At 45.1% G+C, this 18,537-nt stretch overlaps 1 protein-coding gene across 5 annotated transcripts; it reads right to left on the bottom strand.

The window, feature by feature from the left end:
* Positions 1-1,872: 1,872 nt before the first annotated feature.
* Positions 1,873-18,416, bottom strand: rinl (Ras and Rab interactor-like). Of its 5 annotated transcripts, none has more exons than XM_046294552.1 (12): positions 18,064-18,414; positions 17,771-17,823; positions 17,367-17,532; positions 13,638-13,746; positions 13,432-13,504; positions 13,231-13,322; positions 12,901-12,983; positions 7,437-7,668; positions 6,467-7,102; positions 5,985-6,302; positions 5,723-5,854; positions 1,874-4,458 (listed from the first exon to the last, which is right to left on the bottom strand). In XM_046294552.1, the coding sequence occupies exons 2-12, from the start codon at positions 17,815-17,817 to the stop codon at positions 3,824-3,826; spliced, it is 2,523 nt and encodes an 840-aa protein (XP_046150508.1). In that variant the 5' UTR covers positions 17,818-17,823; positions 18,064-18,414; the 3' UTR covers positions 1,874-3,823. The 5 variants fall into 5 exon arrangements, with proteins under 5 accessions (XP_046150509.1, XP_046150510.1, XP_046150508.1 ...); XM_046294557.1 differs by having other exon boundaries at positions 4,214-4,409; positions 18,064-18,416; XM_046294555.1 differs by having other exon boundaries at positions 4,214-4,412; positions 18,064-18,416.
* Between the last annotated feature and the right edge of the window lie 121 nt (positions 18,417-18,537).

Below are 18,537 nucleotides of genomic sequence, written 5' to 3' on the forward strand. Positions count from 1 at the left end.
AAAATCCATTAGCTAGTGGAAATTGCATTGCATAAATGTGCCAATACTGGGAGAGAGAAGGGAGAGAGAACAGTGTGTACAGCCACAGAGCTCAGTGAGGGAAACGTATAGTGTGAAGTCATTATGACAACGAAGTCTATCTTAATAATGAAATAACCTTAAAGTGGAGGAACTCCAAGGCTGGAGCAGGAAGAAATATTATAACACACATTTTGGGGGCATACAGCGTTGTCATTATAACTGAAACCTAACCTAGACCAAATGTCTTCAATATTTGTGACAAAAATTGTATAAATATAGTGAATCACAGCATGATTTTGGCAGAGGTGTGTTACAGATTATTTGTGTTACATAAATGCTTTGAGGATTTTGTATTGAGAAAAAAAAGACCTATGCATATGTATGAATGATATAGCCAGTTCTGAAGGAATGAAAAGACGAACAAATAAACTATTGGTAAGAAAATAGAAGTTCAAATGTCTCTGTGTATGTGGTTTGTTTTTAAGCAGGAATGCAAAATGCCGAATGTGTGTGCGTGCACGTGTGTTTGTGTGTGGAGGAGGAGGATCCTCTGGTTTATCATCAATCATTCAATTACACACCTGTCAGAGTTCAGACAAGGGGGAGAGAGCAGCGCACAGGGAGGAGGAGAGAACAGCGCACAGGGAGGAGGAGAGAGCACAGCACAGGGAGGAGGAGAGAACAGCGCACAGGGAGGAGGACATGGAGAACAGCGCACAGGGAGGAGAGAACAGCGCACATGGAGGAGGAGAGCAGCGCAGGGAGGAGAGAACAGCGCACATGGAGGAGGAGAGAACAGAAGGAGGAGAGAACAGCACACAGGGAGGAGAGAGCACAGGAGGAGGAGAGAGCAGCGCACAGGGGAGGAGAGAACAGCGCACATGGAGGAGGAGAGAACAGCGCACAGGGAGGAGGGAACAGCGCACATGGAGGAGAGAGCAGCGCACAGGGAGGAGGAGAGAGCAGCGCACAGGGAGGAGGAGAAAGAAGTGCACAGGGAGGAGGAGAGAGCAGCGCACAGGGAGGAGAGAACAGCACACAGGGAGGAGGAGAGAGCAGCGCACAGAGAGGAGGAGAGAGCAGCGCACAGGGAGGAGGAGAGAGCAGCGTACAGGGAGGAGGAGAGAGCAGCGCACATGGAGGAGGAGAGAGCAGCGTACAGGGAGGAGGAGAGAACAGCGCACAGGGAGGAGGAGAGAGCAGCGCACAGGGAGGAGGAGAGAGCAGCGCACAGGGAGGAGGAGAGAGCAGCGCACAGGGAGGAGGAGAGAACAGCGCACAGGGAGGAGGAGAGAACAGCGCACAGGGAGGAGGAGAGAACAGCGCACAGGGAGGAGGAGAGAACAGCGCACAGGGAGGAGGAGAGAACAGCGCACAGGGAGGAGGAGAGAACAGCGCACAGGGAGGAGAGAACAGCGCACAGGGAGGAGGAGAGAGCAGCGCACAGGGAGGAGAAAGAAGCGCACAGGGAGGAGGAGAAAGAAGCGCACAGGGAGGAGGAGAGAACAGCGCACAGGGAGGAGAGAACAGCGCACAGGGAGGAGGAGAGAGCAGCGCACAGGGAGGAGAGAACAGCGCACAGGGAGGAGGAGAAAGAAGCGCACAGGGAGGAGGAGAGAGCAGCGCACAGGGAGGAGAGAACAGCGCACAGGGAGGAGGAGAAAGAAGTGCACAGGGAGGAGGAGAAAGAAGCACACAGGGAGGAGGAGAGAACAGCGCACAGGGAGGAGGAGAGAACAGTGCACAGGGAGGAGGAGAGAACAGCCACAAGGAGGATGAGAGAGCAGCGCACAGGGAGGAGGAGAAAGAAGTGCACAGGGAGACAAGGGGGAGAGAGGAGGAGAAAGAAGTGCACAGGGAGAAGGAGAAGAAAGAAGTGCACAGGGAGGAGGAGAGAGCAGCGCACAGGGAGGAGAAGAAAGAGAAAGCTTGAGGAAAAGTGTCCAACTACAATGCCTCAACAAGGGGAAGTGGTTTGTGGCAACGAATGAAAGAGCAGAATAGGACAAAGGGACAAACAAAATAAGAGTGGAGGCCAGAGAGACAGTGACAGACTGAGCAGCTCGGTGACGTGATGTCCCATATGGAACGACCATAGTCAGAGCAGACAGGTCAGGAACGTACGATGACGCTCCACTCACTTTCATAAGCTTTCATTAAAACTCCTGCAGGACGCGATGAAAAAAAGGAACCATTTTATCTGTCAGCGGGAGAGAGGAAAACCAGAGTTTTCAGCGCCTACTGTCATTTACCACCGAGTTCAAACACTGTTTCCAGCCTGGGAACAACCGGGATGTGTAGCAGCCTGATGATGCATAAATTGAAGTAATGTCGTGAATAATTGATTGAAAAGTGTTTGGTCCTGATTCACAAATGCCTCTCATGTATTTATCACTATTAGGAGAGGCTGCCAGGCCCATTAGAGCAGCTGCTCGTTAGATGTCTGTCAATCAAGGGGGAGGGGAAACACACCAGGCACACTGATACTGGTATACATTTAGCGTGACGAACAGGTGATTGTGATATACTATTCGTGTGAATATTCATGTTTTTCAGTATGTGTGTGTCTGTATATTGTCATGGCGTTGCATTTTGCGTGAGCATCTTTTTCTCTCTCTTTCTCTGCAGCAGGACGGCTCCTATGTTTAGCTGCAGCTAGCTAGCGAATCCTAGCTTTAAATGCCTCAGGCGTCTGCCATCTGTGCGCTCGCCACCGCCATATATCTAATTTATGGCTGGACTGAATGTGTAATGTAGTCCTATGTATGCATAATATATCACGTGATCGTATATGTAAGAGGTGTGTGTAGTAGATGTAGTCTCGCTCCCATCAGGTTTGACTGCGCTGATGAAGAGCCCAGATGTTTCTTAGACCTGGTTAAAAGATCGAAATGCAGGCAGAATGCCAGATGTCTCATTAGGCAAATTTGATTGGGTTTCAAATGTAAAATTCTGAATGAGGCGCTTCCATATGTATGAATGTATGGGAGGGCACTCGTGCGTGCGTTCATTTGCATATGAGTATGTATATATTACAGTAGGTCCGTGTGTGCGCGCTTGTTTGTGTGTCTTTGTCTATGTTAGTGGTAGCATGTGTCTGTAATACATGTGCTTGTATAAATAAGGACCTGTCTGCTCCACTGTTCACTCTTTAGCATCAAAGTATTCTACTGTGCATATGTCTATAATGCTGTCTTTGCCGTTTGCCGCCATACAGCATTCTAATGCATGGTCAAGTTAAAATCAGAGTATATATTACACACAACATAATACAGACCAACAGTCATTTCGTTATAGCTGTTATTTCAGGCATCTCAACACATTTCTCTCCCTTTCTCAACATCCTTATGCTTACGAGCTCCACTGTTATCATGCTTGACTACTCTTGCAACCAAGACGAAACAGACAGAAAAGGTGTGGTACTGCAACCTAGTGGTCAACATGTAAAATACATCAAGTGTTCTAACCATACAGCCAGCCTGTTGATGGCCGAGCCTCCATCATTTGCCCCAAATGGACCATTTAATTGGCCCCACTGAGAGTAATTTCTCTGTGGAATTACAATGAAAATATTACAAACGTCACAATTTGAAACACTCGTGGGAAATATCTTCTACAAACATTTTAAAGCACATATTTCAAATTCAGCCTAGTCAGACCATTATCTTCATGCCTTATTGGGTGTATTTCAATGCAACTGAAACCAGGAATTGTAAAATAAATGTTTTGCTCAACAGGTTTACATTACAATATGTTTGCAGGCAAAGCCCAGGGTTCTAGACAGACTGGCTCCTCTGGGTCATCAGTCTCCCACTGGCAGCCCAGTCCACTCTGACCTCTGCTGACCTATCTGTATGTCTGTCTGGTCATCTAGCTCCACTGACCTGGCACAGAGTTCCTCATGGACTCTATGGAGACTAGCCTGCCCTTCCTCACTCTCTAAACCCTCTACAACACACCTCCATGGTCTGACCCCTCCCTCCCAGTCCACCTCACTCCCTGCCGGATGTCCGTCCAACTCTTCTACTGTAATCGGTTTCTCATTCCGAGGCGAGGCCTGGAGTTGTGCAGCTGGGGATCCTTGGCCCTCTGCTCTGCTGCCCTCTTCTTCCCTCACCGCTACCACCACCTCTGAGATGATGTGCAGTGCCTTGGCCACAACACTAGAGGGCGCCGGTGGGGCGTCAGTTACACTTCCTGTGTCAGTTTCCATCCCTGCGTAACTGGAGTTTTCCCTGCCCTTCTCACTGTGCCCAGGTCTCCGGATGGTCCTCCGATTCGTGCTGCGTCGTGACTGGTTGCAGTGCAGGGTGCGCCTGCGATGCCATTGGCTCAGCGATTGCTGGGCCTCGGTGCTGAGCTGGCGCGTGGCGAGACGAGGGCGGAAGCTGCTGATGTAGAAAAGAGAAGCATACAGGGATGTCAGGTAGTAACCTCCTGCAGAATAGAGAGAATAAGAGACAGAAAGGGGGTTACTGTAAGGTGTATGTGTCCATGTACACATACAGGACCAGTCAAAAGTTTGGACACACCTACTCATTCAAGGGTTTTTCTTTACTTTTTACTATTTTCTACATTGTAGAATAATAGTGAAGACATCAAAACGATGAAATAACACATGTGGAATCATGTAGTAACCAAAACAGTGTTAAACAATCAAAATGTATTTTACATGTGAGACTCTTCAAAAGTAGCCACCTTTGCCTTGACAGTTTTGCACACTCTTTTGGCATTCTCTCAACCAGCTTCATGAGGTAGTCACCTGGAGAGCATTTCAATTAACAGGTGTGCCTTCTTAAAAGTTAATTTGTGGAATTTATTTTCTTAATGTTTTTGAGCCAATCAGTTGTGTTGTGACAAGGTAGGGGTGGTATACAGAAGATAGCCCTATTTGGTAAAAGACCAAATAAGCAAAGAGAAACGACAGTCCATCATTACTTTAAAACAAAGGTCAGTCAATGCGGAACATTTCAAGAACTTTTAAAGTTTCTTCAAGTGCAGTCGTAAAAACTATCAAGAGCTTTGATGAAACTGGCTCTCATGAGGACCGCCACATGAAAGGAAGACCCCAGAGTTACCTCTGCTGCAGAGGATAAGTTCATTGGAGTTACCAGCCTCAGAAATTGCAGCCCAAATAAATGCGTCACAGAGTTCAAGTAACAGACACATCTCAACATCAACTGTTCAGAGGAGACTGCTTGCATCAGGCCTTCATGGTTGAATTGCTGCAAAGAAACCACTACTAAAGGACACCAATAAGAAGAAGAGACTTGCTTGGGCCAAGAATCACAAGCAATGGACATTAGACCGGTGGAAATCTGTCTGTTGGTCTGATGAGTCCAAATTTTAGATTTTTGGTTCCAACCGCCGTGTCTTTGTGAGACGCAGAGTAGGTGAACGGATGGTTTCCACCGTGAAGCAGGGAGGAGGAGGTGTGATGGTGCTTTGTTGGTGGCTACTTTGAAGAATTTCAAATCTAAAATAAATATTTATTTGTTTAACACTTTTTCGGTTACTACATGATTCCATATGCGTTATTTCAAAGTTTTGATGTCTTCATTATTATTAGAAAAATAGTCAAATGTAGAATGTAGAAAATTGTAAAAATAAAAAACCCTTGAATGAGTAGGTTTGTCCAAACCTTTGACTGGTACTGTATATGTTTCTGTGGGTCTGCATGATACGTCTGTATAATTCGTACCCTCTCCCTGCAGCTGTGTGGGGTCCAGTAGCTCCATCATGTAGTTAGTGTCCAGCTGCAGAGTGACCACATCACTACGCAGAAGCACCCAGGTCAGACACGGCAGGAAGTCATCAGCCCCATACACCACTCCTGAGACAGAGGGGAGGAGGGAGTCAAAGGTCAAAGAACTCCAAACATTATCCTTAATAGAGAGAAATACCCTAACCGACTCTATTCATACACATACTGAGGCTGAGCAGGTCTACCCTGCACCACCCACCTGGGTTGGCATTGGCCGTCATGCTGTGGTAGATGGTCTTGCAGACCTTGAGCAGGATATGGACCTTCCTGCTGGGGGAGTAAGACTGGTGCATGGCTGACCACCTCTGCTGGATCTTCTCCAGGGTAACAGGTTCAGGGACCCCCACCCCAGGTGTCCCATCCAGCTCCTCCACCCCCCGGCCTTCCAGGAGCCGCTGGTTCTCCCTCAGCTTCCGCAGGCTACCGTCATGGTCCCAACAGCTCTGGAGGCAGGTGTACAGGTGGGCGCTCACAGGCTTTAGGGCCACCTTGTGTAGGGAGAGCTCCAGTATGGCATCTAATGTAGATAGAGGACAGAGATAATGGAGGATAAGGAGAGACTGCGGTGTTTGTCAGTTTTGGCTTTGTAGTGCATCCTGAACTAAAGCTGAACCGTTTTCTTTTGTATAATAGTAGTGATATTCTGTTTTCGAACACTAATTTGTTAATGGATGGACTCACCCAGCTCCCCATCGGGTGTGTCCGCCATACTGTCTATGAGGATGTGTATCTCAGGACAGTCCAGCAGTGTCTCTCTCAGGGCAGTGAGAGCCGTACGCACCTCCTGAAGCAGGTCCGCACCTGTCATTCCAGGGATAAACCCCGCCCCCAGGGTCATCTCAACGAATCCCATCACTGCCTCGGCAAACAAACCGCCCCTCCGCTTGCTGAGCTCCTGCACCCGCTTGGTCATCCTCTTCTGTGGACACCCCAGCCCACCAATGGCCAGGCCCACAGCCGAGAGGCGGTGTTTCACCTTGTCGGCCAAACGATGCGAGGGGTGGGGGGAGTGGGAAGGGGTGGTGACCGACTCCGGCTCCTCCTCCATGCTGCTGATTGACAGCGAGTCCATCTCCAGGGAGGGGGGGCGGAGGAGGGAGGGGGGTGGCGGTTTGGAGAGCCATACCCTGTCCTCAACCCAGGACACCCTGTGAGGGGACTGAGGGGCAGGGCTGAACAGGGGCTTGGGGTCTGAGGGGGGCCTGGTAGTGCGGTCCTGGGTCCAGGTTCTGTCGAGTGACTCAATGGAAGCATCCCTACTGGGCCTCCTCAGAACCACCCCTCCTGTTGGGGTGGGGGGAGACGGGGTGGCCTGGACTACAGGAGACATGGAGATAAGGAGACAAGACAAACATGTCAGTTAGTCGTTGGTTGATTTTGGTTTTGGCATAATGGCTCTATGATTTCTCATTAGCTCCTACAGTGAGAAGGATGATTCATGCGGTGACATTTTCCCACAGACAGGATGGACAAGGATAATAAAACAAGGTCCAATGCAGCCATTTTTGTTTATCTCAATATCAAATCATTTCAGCTCCTTCATCATTTTCACAATTTTATTATTCCAACCTCATAGTGTGGAAATAAATATAAATCATAGGTAAATCATGTTTTTAACCACACTGGTCCTTTAACAGCAAAATCACTTTACCTGGATTATCAGACCTGGAGCTGTAGGACTCCTGCTCCATTGAGATAGCTCTCTTAGTAAGAAGGCCCGACCCTGACCAAGGTCTTGTTGTACTCAGTCGTCTCTCACGCCTATAATTCGCTGGCCGATTAACTCGCTGTGGGCTGGTTGGTTGATGGGTCAGCCAGTCATCGCCATGCTCATGCAGATAGAGTGGGTTGATGATGCACAGAGCACCATTGGCTGCTGTCAGCTATTGAACAGAAGACAACAGTTGAGAGGGAACTTGACTGTGTATTTAAAAGGCATGAACCAGATGAGGATCTTTCCGAAAATTAAAATTGATCATTGGAGAATGATTTGAACTTGATACAATACAATGGTTTATGGTTTCAGTATTAAAGGCCATTTTTATCTCAATATCAAATCATTTCTAGGGAAAAAATAAATACCTTACTATATTGGTTTTGCATTAAAATGGTCAAAAATAAACAAAAAATATTTTTTTAGCAAAACAATCTTGCTAAATTTTGCTAGGTCTGTCTGGGAGGGGAAGGTCTGCAGTGGGGGCTAGGAGAGAGGTTAAGGGCACCAAAACAGAGGTCAAAACTGGGGCTAATGAGAGCCAGGACAGCGGAGTTATTGACAGAGAATACCTAGATGTGGATTTAAATGCTCCCTTTGTGTCATTGGTGTAAGTCGCTCAGGATAAGAGCATCTTATTCCGCCTGGTGTGGTCACCTGGCAAGCCAAAACTCCACCCATGCATCCTGTATATGGGAGCCAGCAACTATCAGGAAATAACACTAACCACGTTTCCTTCCACAGTTTTTATGTGAGTAAAGTCATACCGTATAAAAAAAGTAATGACAACTTTGATGGAAACAGGAAGTTTCGGTATAATTTTTAAAATGCAGACAGATAATTTGTTTGTTTGACATGGTGGGATCTTTTTGTGTCTGTAAAATTAATTATTTGAGAAATTGCGGTGAAAATGCATTTATGCGCAAATATAGATATAATAACCATAATATTGAAGTAAAATCACACAATGATATGGTATGGGGTCCTCCTACTATGACTGGGGGAAACCATGCAGTTTGTTAGGCTACACATTAAATATATTATGATGAGCCTCCCGAGCAGTGGTCTAAGGCACTATCGCAGTGCTTGAGGTATCACTACAGACCCAGGATCGGTTTGGCCGGGGGGGGGGGGGGGTGCTTTACTTGGCTCATTGCCTTCTAGCGACTCCTTGTGGCGGGCCTGGCGCCTGCTCGACACATTGGTGCAGCTTGCTTCCGGATTAAGCGGGCGGGAGTTAAGAAGAGCGGTTAGGACGCATGACTCGACCTTTGCCTCTTCCGAGCCCGTTGGGAAGTTGCAGCGATGAGATAAGATAGTAATTTGATCGCAATTGGATATCACGAAATTGGGGAGAAAAAGGGGGTAAAAAATAAAATAAATAATAAGTTATGATAAACTTCACAGGGTGGTGAAAGTGCATTGTGATGTCAATGCTCCTTTCCAATAAATATCAAGGGTCTTATTCTGGTGACATGATGATCGATACTTGACTGCCATTTGATAAATACAATTATTCTTGCTCTTATCCATAATAATCACATCATGTAAAGTAGTCTATCCTCACTGTATCTGTGAGCTGTTGGCTAGAACACATGTGCCAAGGCCAGAGTAGTCACATTTGCTATTTAACACAGCACTTTTTGTGACAAAACTATCAGTAGACTTGAAAATGCGATGGAAGCACATTGAACTTTCAATTTTTGTTCTGTACTTGAACACTTAAGCGAAAATGTACATTTTGTGTGCACTATGTCATCACGCACTGATTTCTATCCACAACAAGTCCGTTTGGTGGAAAAACAGCACTGGTGGGAAAATGTGCATATTTTCTTCATGCAGATTCTAGAATATATTCCCACCAGGGCTGATTTCAAGGTTTTACTGCTAACCTACAAAGCATTACATGGGCTTGCTCCTACCTATCTCTCTGATTTGGTCCTGCCGTACATACCTACACGTACGCTACGGTCACAAGACGCAGGCCTCCTAATTGTCCCTAGAATTTCTAAGCAAACAGCTGGATGCAGCGCTTTCTCCTATAGAGCTCAATTTTTATGGAACGGTCTGCCTACCCATGTCAGAGACGCAAACTCGGTCTCAACCTTTAAGTCTTTACTGAAGACTCATCTCTTCAGTGGGTCATATGATTGAGTGTAGTCTGGCCCAGGAATGGGAGGGTGAACGGAAAGGCTCTGGAGCAACGAACCGCCCTTGCTGTCTCTGCATGGCCGGTTCTCCTCTTTCCACTGGGATTCTCTGCCTCTAACCCTATTACAGGGGCTGAGTCATTGGCTTACTGGGGCTCTCTCATGCCGTCCCTGGAAGGGGTGCGTAACCTGAGTGGGTTGATTCACTGATGTGGTCATCCTGTCTGGGTTGGCGCCCCCTTTAGGTTGTGCCATGGCGGAGATCTTTGTGGGCTATACTCAGCCTTGTCTCAGGATGGTAAGTTGGTGGTTGAAGATATCCCTCTAGTGGTGTGGGGGCTGTGCTTTGGCAAAGTGGGTGGTGTTATATCCTTCCTGTTTGGCCCTGTCCGGGGGTGTCCTCGGATGGGGCCACAGTGTCTCCTGACCCCTCCTGTCTCAGCCTCCAGTATTTATGCTGCAGTAGTTTATGTGTCGGGGGGCTAGGGTCAGTTTGTTATATCTGGAGTACTTCTCCTGTCCTATTCGTTGTCCTGTGTGAATTTAAGTGTGCTCTCTCTAATTCTCTCTTTCTCTCTCTCGGAGGACCTGAGCCCTAGGACCATGCCCCAGGACTACTTGACATGATGACTCCTTGCTGTCCCCAGTCCACCTGGCCGTGCTGCTGCTCCAGTTTAAACTGTTCTGCCTTATTATTATTCGACCATGCTGGTCATTTATGAACATTTGAACATCTTGGCCATGTTCTGTTATAATCTCCACCCGGCACAGCCAGAAGAGGACTGGCCACCCCACATATGCTATCTCTAATTCTCTCTTTCTTTCTCTCTCTCAGAGGACATGAGCCCTAGGACCATGCCCCAGGACTACCTGACATGATGACTCCTTGCTGTCCCCAGTCCACCTGACCGTGCTGCTGCTCCAGTTTCAACTGTTCTGCCTTATTATTATACGACCATGCTGGTCATTTATGAACATTGGAACATCTTGGCCATGTTCTGTTATAATCTCTACCCGGCACAGCCAGAAGAGGACTGGCCACCCCACATAGCCTGGTTCCTCTCTAGGTTTCTTCCTAGGTTTTGACCTTTCTAGGGAGTTTTTCCTAGCCACCGTGCTTCTACACCTGCATTGCTTGCTGTTTGGGGTTTTAGGCTGGGTTTCTGTACAACACTTTGAGATATCAGCTGATGTACGAAGGGCTATATAAATCAATTTGATTTGATTTGATTTATTCACTAATTGGAAGGAAACCTAGCTACTGGTATAATTACAGTGTTAGCTTCTTCTGTTGTACAATATGATATCAAAACACAATAAAAACGTAATTTCGACTGCCCTGGGCCTTTAAACCTACAGTGGGGAGAACAATTATTTGATACACTGCCAATCTTGCAGGTTTTCCTACTTACAAAGCATGTAGAGGTCTGTATTTTTTTAATCATAGGTACACTTCAACTGTGAGAGATGGAATCTAAAACAAAAATCCAGAAAATCACATTGTATGATTTTTAAGTAATTCATTTGCATTTTATTGCATGACATAAGTATTTGATCACCTACCAACCAGTAAGAATTCCGGCTCTCACAGACCTGTTAGTTTATCTTTAAGAAGTCCTCCTGTTCTCCACTCATTACCTGTATTAACTGCACCTGTTTGAACTCCTACATGTATAAAAGACACCTGTCCACACACTCAATCAAACAGACTCCAACCTCTCCACAATGGCCAAGACCAGAGAGCTGTGTAAGGACATCAGGGATACAATTGTAGACCTGCACAAGGCTGGGATGGGCTACAGGACAATAGGCAAGCAGCTTGGTGAGAAGGCAACAACTGTTGGCGCAATTATTAGAAAATGGAAGAAGTTCAAAATGATGGTCAATCACCCTCGGTCTGGGGCTCCATGCAAGATCTCACCTTGTGGGGCATCAATGATCATGAGGAAAGTGAGAGATCAGCCCAGAACTGACCTGAAGAGAGCTGGGACCACAGTCTCAAAGAAAACCATTAGTAACACACTACGCCGTCATGGATTAAAATCCTGCAGCGCACGCAAGGTCCCCCTGCTGAAGCCAGCGCATGTCCAGGCCTGTCTGAAGTTTGCCAATGACCATCTGGATGATCCAGAGGAGGAATGGGAGAAGGTCATGTGGTCTGATGAGACAAAAATAGAGCTTTTTGGTCTAAACTCCACTCGCCATGTTTGGAGGAAGAAGAAGGATGAGTACAACCCCAAGAACATCATCCCAACTGTGAAGCATGGAGGTGGAAACATCATTCTTCGGGGATGCTTTTCTGCAAAGGGGACAGGACGACTGCACCGTATTGAGGGGAGGCTGGATGGGGCCATTTATCGTGGGATCTTGGCCAACAACCTCCTTCCCTCAGTAAGAGCATTGAAGATGGGTCGTGGCTGGGTCTTCCAGCATGACAACGACCCGAAACACACAGCCATGGCAACTAAGGAGTGGCTCCGTAAGAAGCATCTCAAGGTCCTGGAGTGGCCTAGCCAGTCTCCAAACCTGAACCCAATAGAAAATCTTTGGAGGGAGCTGAAAGTCCTCATTGCCCAGCGACAGCCCTGAAACCTGAAGGATCTGGAAAAGGTCAAAATCCCTGATGCAGTGTGTGCAAACCTGGTCAAGAACTACAGGAAACGTATGATCTCTGTAATTGCAAACAAAGGTTTCTGTACCAAATATTAAGTTCTGCTTTTCTGATGTACCAAATACTTATGTCATGCAATAAAATGCAAATTAATTACTTAAAAATCATACAATGTGATTTTCTGGATTTTTGTTTTAGATTCCATCTCTCACAGTTGGAGTGTACCTATGATAAAGAATTACAGACCTACATGCATTGTAAGTAGGAAAACCTGCAAAATCGGAGATGTGTCAAATACCTGTTCTCCCCACTGTATATAGATTTGAAAAAGGACATACAGTATTCAAATGTAAGATACAACTCTTTGAATGAAGAGCAAAAGGCTCTGTGACGTCAGTCTGAACTGCGGTACACTGCATCTCATCTATAGATGCTGAGAGTGACAATTGACTGGGTAACATTGCAAAGCACTAGGAGAACCCAAAGCAGACATCCGCTTTTCTGTGTGAACCACATGTCAAACCATGGCATCCGCTAGAGTGGGTCTCCAACTACATGTCATGTTAACGCGGAATACAAGACAGTGAATAGGTCCCAACCTTTATAGACATGTTATGAAGCTATGAATGCAACTGATTACCTGTATGGTGCACATGGCAGTACCAGGAGCCCTCTGAGTCATGTGATCAGGCTGGAGGTCAGAGGTGGGACACAGCCAGGATTCTATATACAAACAGGCACACAAAAAGAGAGGGAGGAAAATAGATCAAACATTAGAATGAGAGAAGAGGAGGTGGTAGTCGTCAAGAGGAGTAAAAGGAGGAGCACATTGAGGACAAGACGTTTGATATGAAGTGACTAGGATGGATGACAAGGAGATAGTTGTGCAGAAGGAGTGAAAGGAAGATTATAAGTGGAGGAGAGCATGGGCGAGGAAGAGGAGAGATGGAGAGGGTGAATTCAGACTTACTGGGACCCAGCTGGGACAGACTGTTGGACTGTCGCTGATCTGTTAGACTGTAGAGCCACGGAGGGATGAACAGACACACTGGCAACACGTCCCTGGGAGAGAGAGAGAGAGGGAGACAGAGAGATTAATGAAATACATCAGATGCATAACTGATAAATACTGTAGTTAGTATACAGTATAGCGCAGGTTGTTGTAACTCACCTGCTCATAGAGTAGAACACCACTAACTGGGCCAAATCTGAGAAGCTTAAAAATGACTGAGATAGCTGATAAGCTGAGAAAGAAGAACAGAGAGTTTATTATAAGGCGTACAACAAATTCGAGATCAACTTTTTTTTAAAACAGGGAAGTATATGAATGTTGAGGTTCTGGTCAATACAAAATGCATGCGTGTCTGTCTTGCCTACCTGCACCAGTGCGATGTATGGGGTTGTCTCTGACATGTCCACTCTCTCCTCCAGTCGCCACACACAGCAGGACGGGCTGGGAGGCAGAGTCCCTCAACACCAGGAAGCTCTGTGAAAGGAGAGAGAGGTGACGAGAAGCCTCATTAGACTGTGTCTGGGTGTTAGGAAACTTTGACTGTGCAGAGCAGCTTCACAGAAAAGGACAAGATGGATTTTTCTGTGGAACAGTCATTCAAGGCCTAGAGAAGTGAGCAAGCCAGACTAACCTCACACCAACGCTAACTAAGTGAAAAACAGCTTCTATCTCAAGGCCATCCGACTGTTAAACAGCCACCACTAACATTGAGTGGCTGCTGCCAACACACTGACACTGACACTGACTCAACTCCAGCCACTTTAATAATGGGAATTGATGGGAAATGATGTAAAATATATCACTAGCCACTTTAAACAATGCTACCTAATATAATGTTACATACCCTACATTATTCATCTCATATGCATACGTATATACTGTACTCTATATCATCTACTGCATCCTTATGTAATACATGTATCACTAGCCACTTTAACTATGCCACTTTGTTTACATACTCATCTCATATGTATATACTGTACTCGATACCATCTACTGTATCTTGCCTATGCTGCTCTGTACCATCACTCATTCATATATCTTTATGTACATATTCTTTATCCCCTTACACTGTGTATAAGACAGTCGTTTTGGAATTGTTAGTTAGATTACTTGTTGGTTATTACTGCATTGTCGGAACTAGAAGCACAAGCATTTCGCTACACTCGCATTAACATCTGCTAACCATGTGTATGTGACAAATAACATTGGATTTGATTTGATGTGAAGTGGCAGAGAATGTGCAAGCACAAATAACACACACATATTCAAATACATGTACGCACCAAAAACTCACAGCGAAATAAGTGAGCATGCGCACACACACACACACACACGCAATAGACCTACAGACACACTGCAGGAAGTGGGTTTGACGAACAGTGTGTTCAGGAATAGATGACTGACTGTGATAGCGAAAGACACATTGGTATGTTCACTTTGAGTCAAGTCAAAAACAAACTATAGGTATCAGCAGTTTGATGCAAGGCAAGCTATATTTAATATCAAGTTCTTTAAATATTGACGCATATCGTCAACTAAACCTGTGGAAGAGAAATGAACTTTGTTCACATCATCATTTGCAATGACTAGATAGTGCCTTCACAAAGTATTCATACCCCTTGACTTATTTGACACTGTTGTGTTACAGCCTGAATTCAACATGGACTATAGATATTTATAAACTGGGTGGTTCGAGCCCTGAATGTTGATTGGCTGACAGCCATGGTATATCAGACTGTATGCCACAGGTATGACAAAACACTTATTTTTACTGCTCCAATTACATTGGTAACCAGTTTATAATAGCAATAAGGCACCTCGGGGGGTTGTGGTATATGGCCAATATACCACGGCTAATGGCTGTGTCCAGGCACTTAGTCGTGGTATATTGGCCATATACCACACACGTGCCTTATTGCTTAAATAGATTCTCACCCATATACACACAATACCCCATAATTACAAAGTGAAAACATGTTAAAAAATATTTTTGCACATTTATTGAAAATGAAATATTAAAGTATTACATTTACATAAGTATTCACACCCCTGAGTCAATACTTTGTAGAAGCACCTTTGGCAGCGATAACAACTATGAGTCTTTCTGGGTAAGCCTCTAAGAGCTTTCCACACTGGGATTGAGCAACATTTGCCCATTATTATTTTCACATTTCTTCAAGCTCTGTCAAATTGGTTGTTGATTATTGCTAGACAACCATTTTTAAGCCTTGCCGTAGATTCTCTAATAGACTTCAATCAAAACTGTAACTCGTCCACTCAGGAACAATTTATGTCTTCTTGGTAAGCAACTCCAGTATAGATTTGGCCTTGTGTTTTAGGTTATTGTCCTGCTGAAAGGTGAATTCATCTCCCAGTGTCTGATGGAAAGTAGACTGAACCAGGTTTCCCTCTAGTATTTTGCCCGTGCTTAGCTCCATTCCGTTTCTTTTTTTTATCCTGAAAAACTCCTCAGACCGTAACGATTACAAGCATACCCATAACATGATGCAGCCATCACCATACTTGGAAATATGGAGAATGCTACTCAGTAATATGTTGTGTTCGATTTGCCCCAAACATAACACTTTTTATTCAGGACAAAGTGAATTGCTTTGTCACATGTTTTGCAGTATTACTTTAGTGCTTTGTAGCAAACAGGATGCATGTTTTTGAATACTTTTCACTGTCATTTAGGTTACTTTTGTGGAGTAACTGCAATGTTATTTTTCCATCCTCAGTTGTCTCCTATCACAGCCATTAAACTCTGTAACTGTTTTAAAGTCACCATTGGCCTCGTGGTGAAATCCCTGAGCCGTTTCCTTCCTCTACGGCAAGTGAGTTAGGAAGTAGACCTGTCTCTTTGTAGTGACTAGGTGTATTGATACACCATCCAAAGTTTAATTAATAACTTCACCATTCTCAAAGGGATATTCAATGTCTGTTTTTTTTTTTTTTACCCATCTACCAATAGGTGCCCTTCTTTGCGAGGGCACCTCCCTAGTCTTTGTGGTTGAATCTATGTTTGAAATGACACGTAATTGTGTGTGTGGGGTACAGAGATGAGGTAGTCATTCAAAAAGCATGTTAAACACTATTATTGCACACACAGTGAGTTCATGCAACTTATTAAGTGACTTGTAAAGCAAATGTTTACTCCTAAACTTATTTAGGCCATATCAAAGGGGTTGAATACATATTGACTCAAGACATTTCAGCCCTTATGTAAAAATTTCCAAAAATATAATTCCACTATGACACTATGGGGTATTGTGTGAAGGCCAGTCACAAAACATCTCAATTTAATCCATTTTAAATTCAGGCTGTAACACAACAGCATTTCGAAAAAGTCAAGAATGACATGTAAGTGTTGCTCTTTCTTACAGTGCTACTGCCTATCCACATGGATAATGTGTTGGGAGAAAAAACATTGCTAAAGTGATTTTCTTATCCCACCAATTCAACCTAAACCCTGACATACAGTTGTTTTTACAGTGTAATAGGATGCTGTATCCAGATACTGGATCACCATTGTCTCACCGTACTCACTTGTCTCAGAGGCTGGTCTTGTTAAGAAAGGGTCCTTAAAATAGCTGGGGTTCTTTAGCAAACCGAAAATACTTTCTGCAACGATCAACTTCAACGCCACTACTCAGTCTGCTCCTCTTTCTTTCAGTCCATCTGTGTCTCTCCTCTCTTACTCTCTCACACATATGCAGCACTTCTGCATTCATTTGCTTTTATGCAAAGTAAGGAGAACTACAAGTGCAACTCGACATGCTGTAAGTGCCTGCTTCCATTTCATCTGTAATATCGCAGCCTGTCCACATTCTAACCTAATGTACCAAGGTGACCTGGAGACTAGGCCTACGGGCCTGAATACAGAGTGGTCAACCATGAGGTCAGATAGTAGATAGTGGCATGGACCTACACAGTGTGTCCCCATCCCAAATGCCAGAGCCATATGGGCCCTGGTCAAAAGTAGTGCACTATATATGGTATAGGATGCCATTTGGGACGGACACATACTGTGTAGGTCCATGCCACTATCTACTATCTGACCTCATGGTTGAGGGTAGTGGGGGGGAACTCACCCCAGCAGGCCGGCCCCAGAGGGCAGCATGGGCACCGTCTCTATCCCAGGGGCCCCCAGGGGCCCAGGCGTCCTGACACAGTCGCAACCTGTCCAGCAGAGTCAGGGGCCTCCTTGAAACTCCGTCAGTAACCTCATTCTCTGTCCTCACCGTGCCACTCACACCTCTAGAGATAATGGCACAACAGGGGGTAATTACAGACACCATAATATGCTGTTACAGCATACAGGGGCGGTTTACCAACCTAGTTCTGGACTAAAAAACAAGTAAGATTTAAAATGCCTTTCAATCCAGGACGACGTTTAATCAGTGTCCTGGAAACCGCCAGAGCTTGTATAAAACGGAGATCTATACCCCGAGTAGGTCCCTAATAACGATCCATGGGGTGGAGAAAAGATCCTCACCTGTGAGAGTCATCCTTCTCATCCTGATCTTCCAATCCCCTCATCATCCCAGACTAGAGGACACCACAGAAACATAGTGTACAAAATGTTTAGTGTATGCCAACCGCAAATAGATTAAGATTAAATCCAATATATCAACATTACATTATGATATTTTTAAGAACATGAGAAAAAAATGACCATTTGAAAAAGTTATACTGGAATAGAAGAGTGATAACATCCTTCTTCAACACACATTTAAAGGGATAGTTCACCCAAAATACATTATTTTGACATGAAAAAGGGTTACTTACTGTTAATAGGCCCTATATGGCTGTTTTCAAAGTAGCTGTGACTTTATGTGGCTTCCCTTCAGCCCGACAGAAACTCCACAGATCTCTTCATGTTGTAACCTTGTGCCAACAGATTGTCCTTTCACATTCTAACTACGTTGCTCAACAATTTATCTTATTGATGAAAAATGACAGGGTAAAAAAAATCCTAATGCAGACTTCGTACCTTAGCGAGATAGTATTTCGCTTTTCCGTCAGAAGTATGTATTGTGTCGATGCTTTACCTGCCTCTACCACACTCGACTGCACACCTTGACATTTGATGTTGCACTTTCACTTGCTCACAAGTTCTCAACTTATTTTTGTTTTCTCATTCTCTCCATCTCCCACCCCCCTCATGTGGTTAACCTTGCTAACACTTAACATAGAAAGAAATTAGTCTGCTTAGCTTTTTTTCCTCAAGACCTGAATAATACTGATCTCTCTCTCTTTTAC

The sequence above is a fragment of the Oncorhynchus gorbuscha genome, linkage group LG13 (assembly GCF_021184085.1).
Source record: "Oncorhynchus gorbuscha isolate QuinsamMale2020 ecotype Even-year linkage group LG13, OgorEven_v1.0, whole genome shotgun sequence".
Classification (NCBI taxonomy): Eukaryota; Metazoa; Chordata; class Actinopteri; order Salmoniformes; family Salmonidae; genus Oncorhynchus; species Oncorhynchus gorbuscha.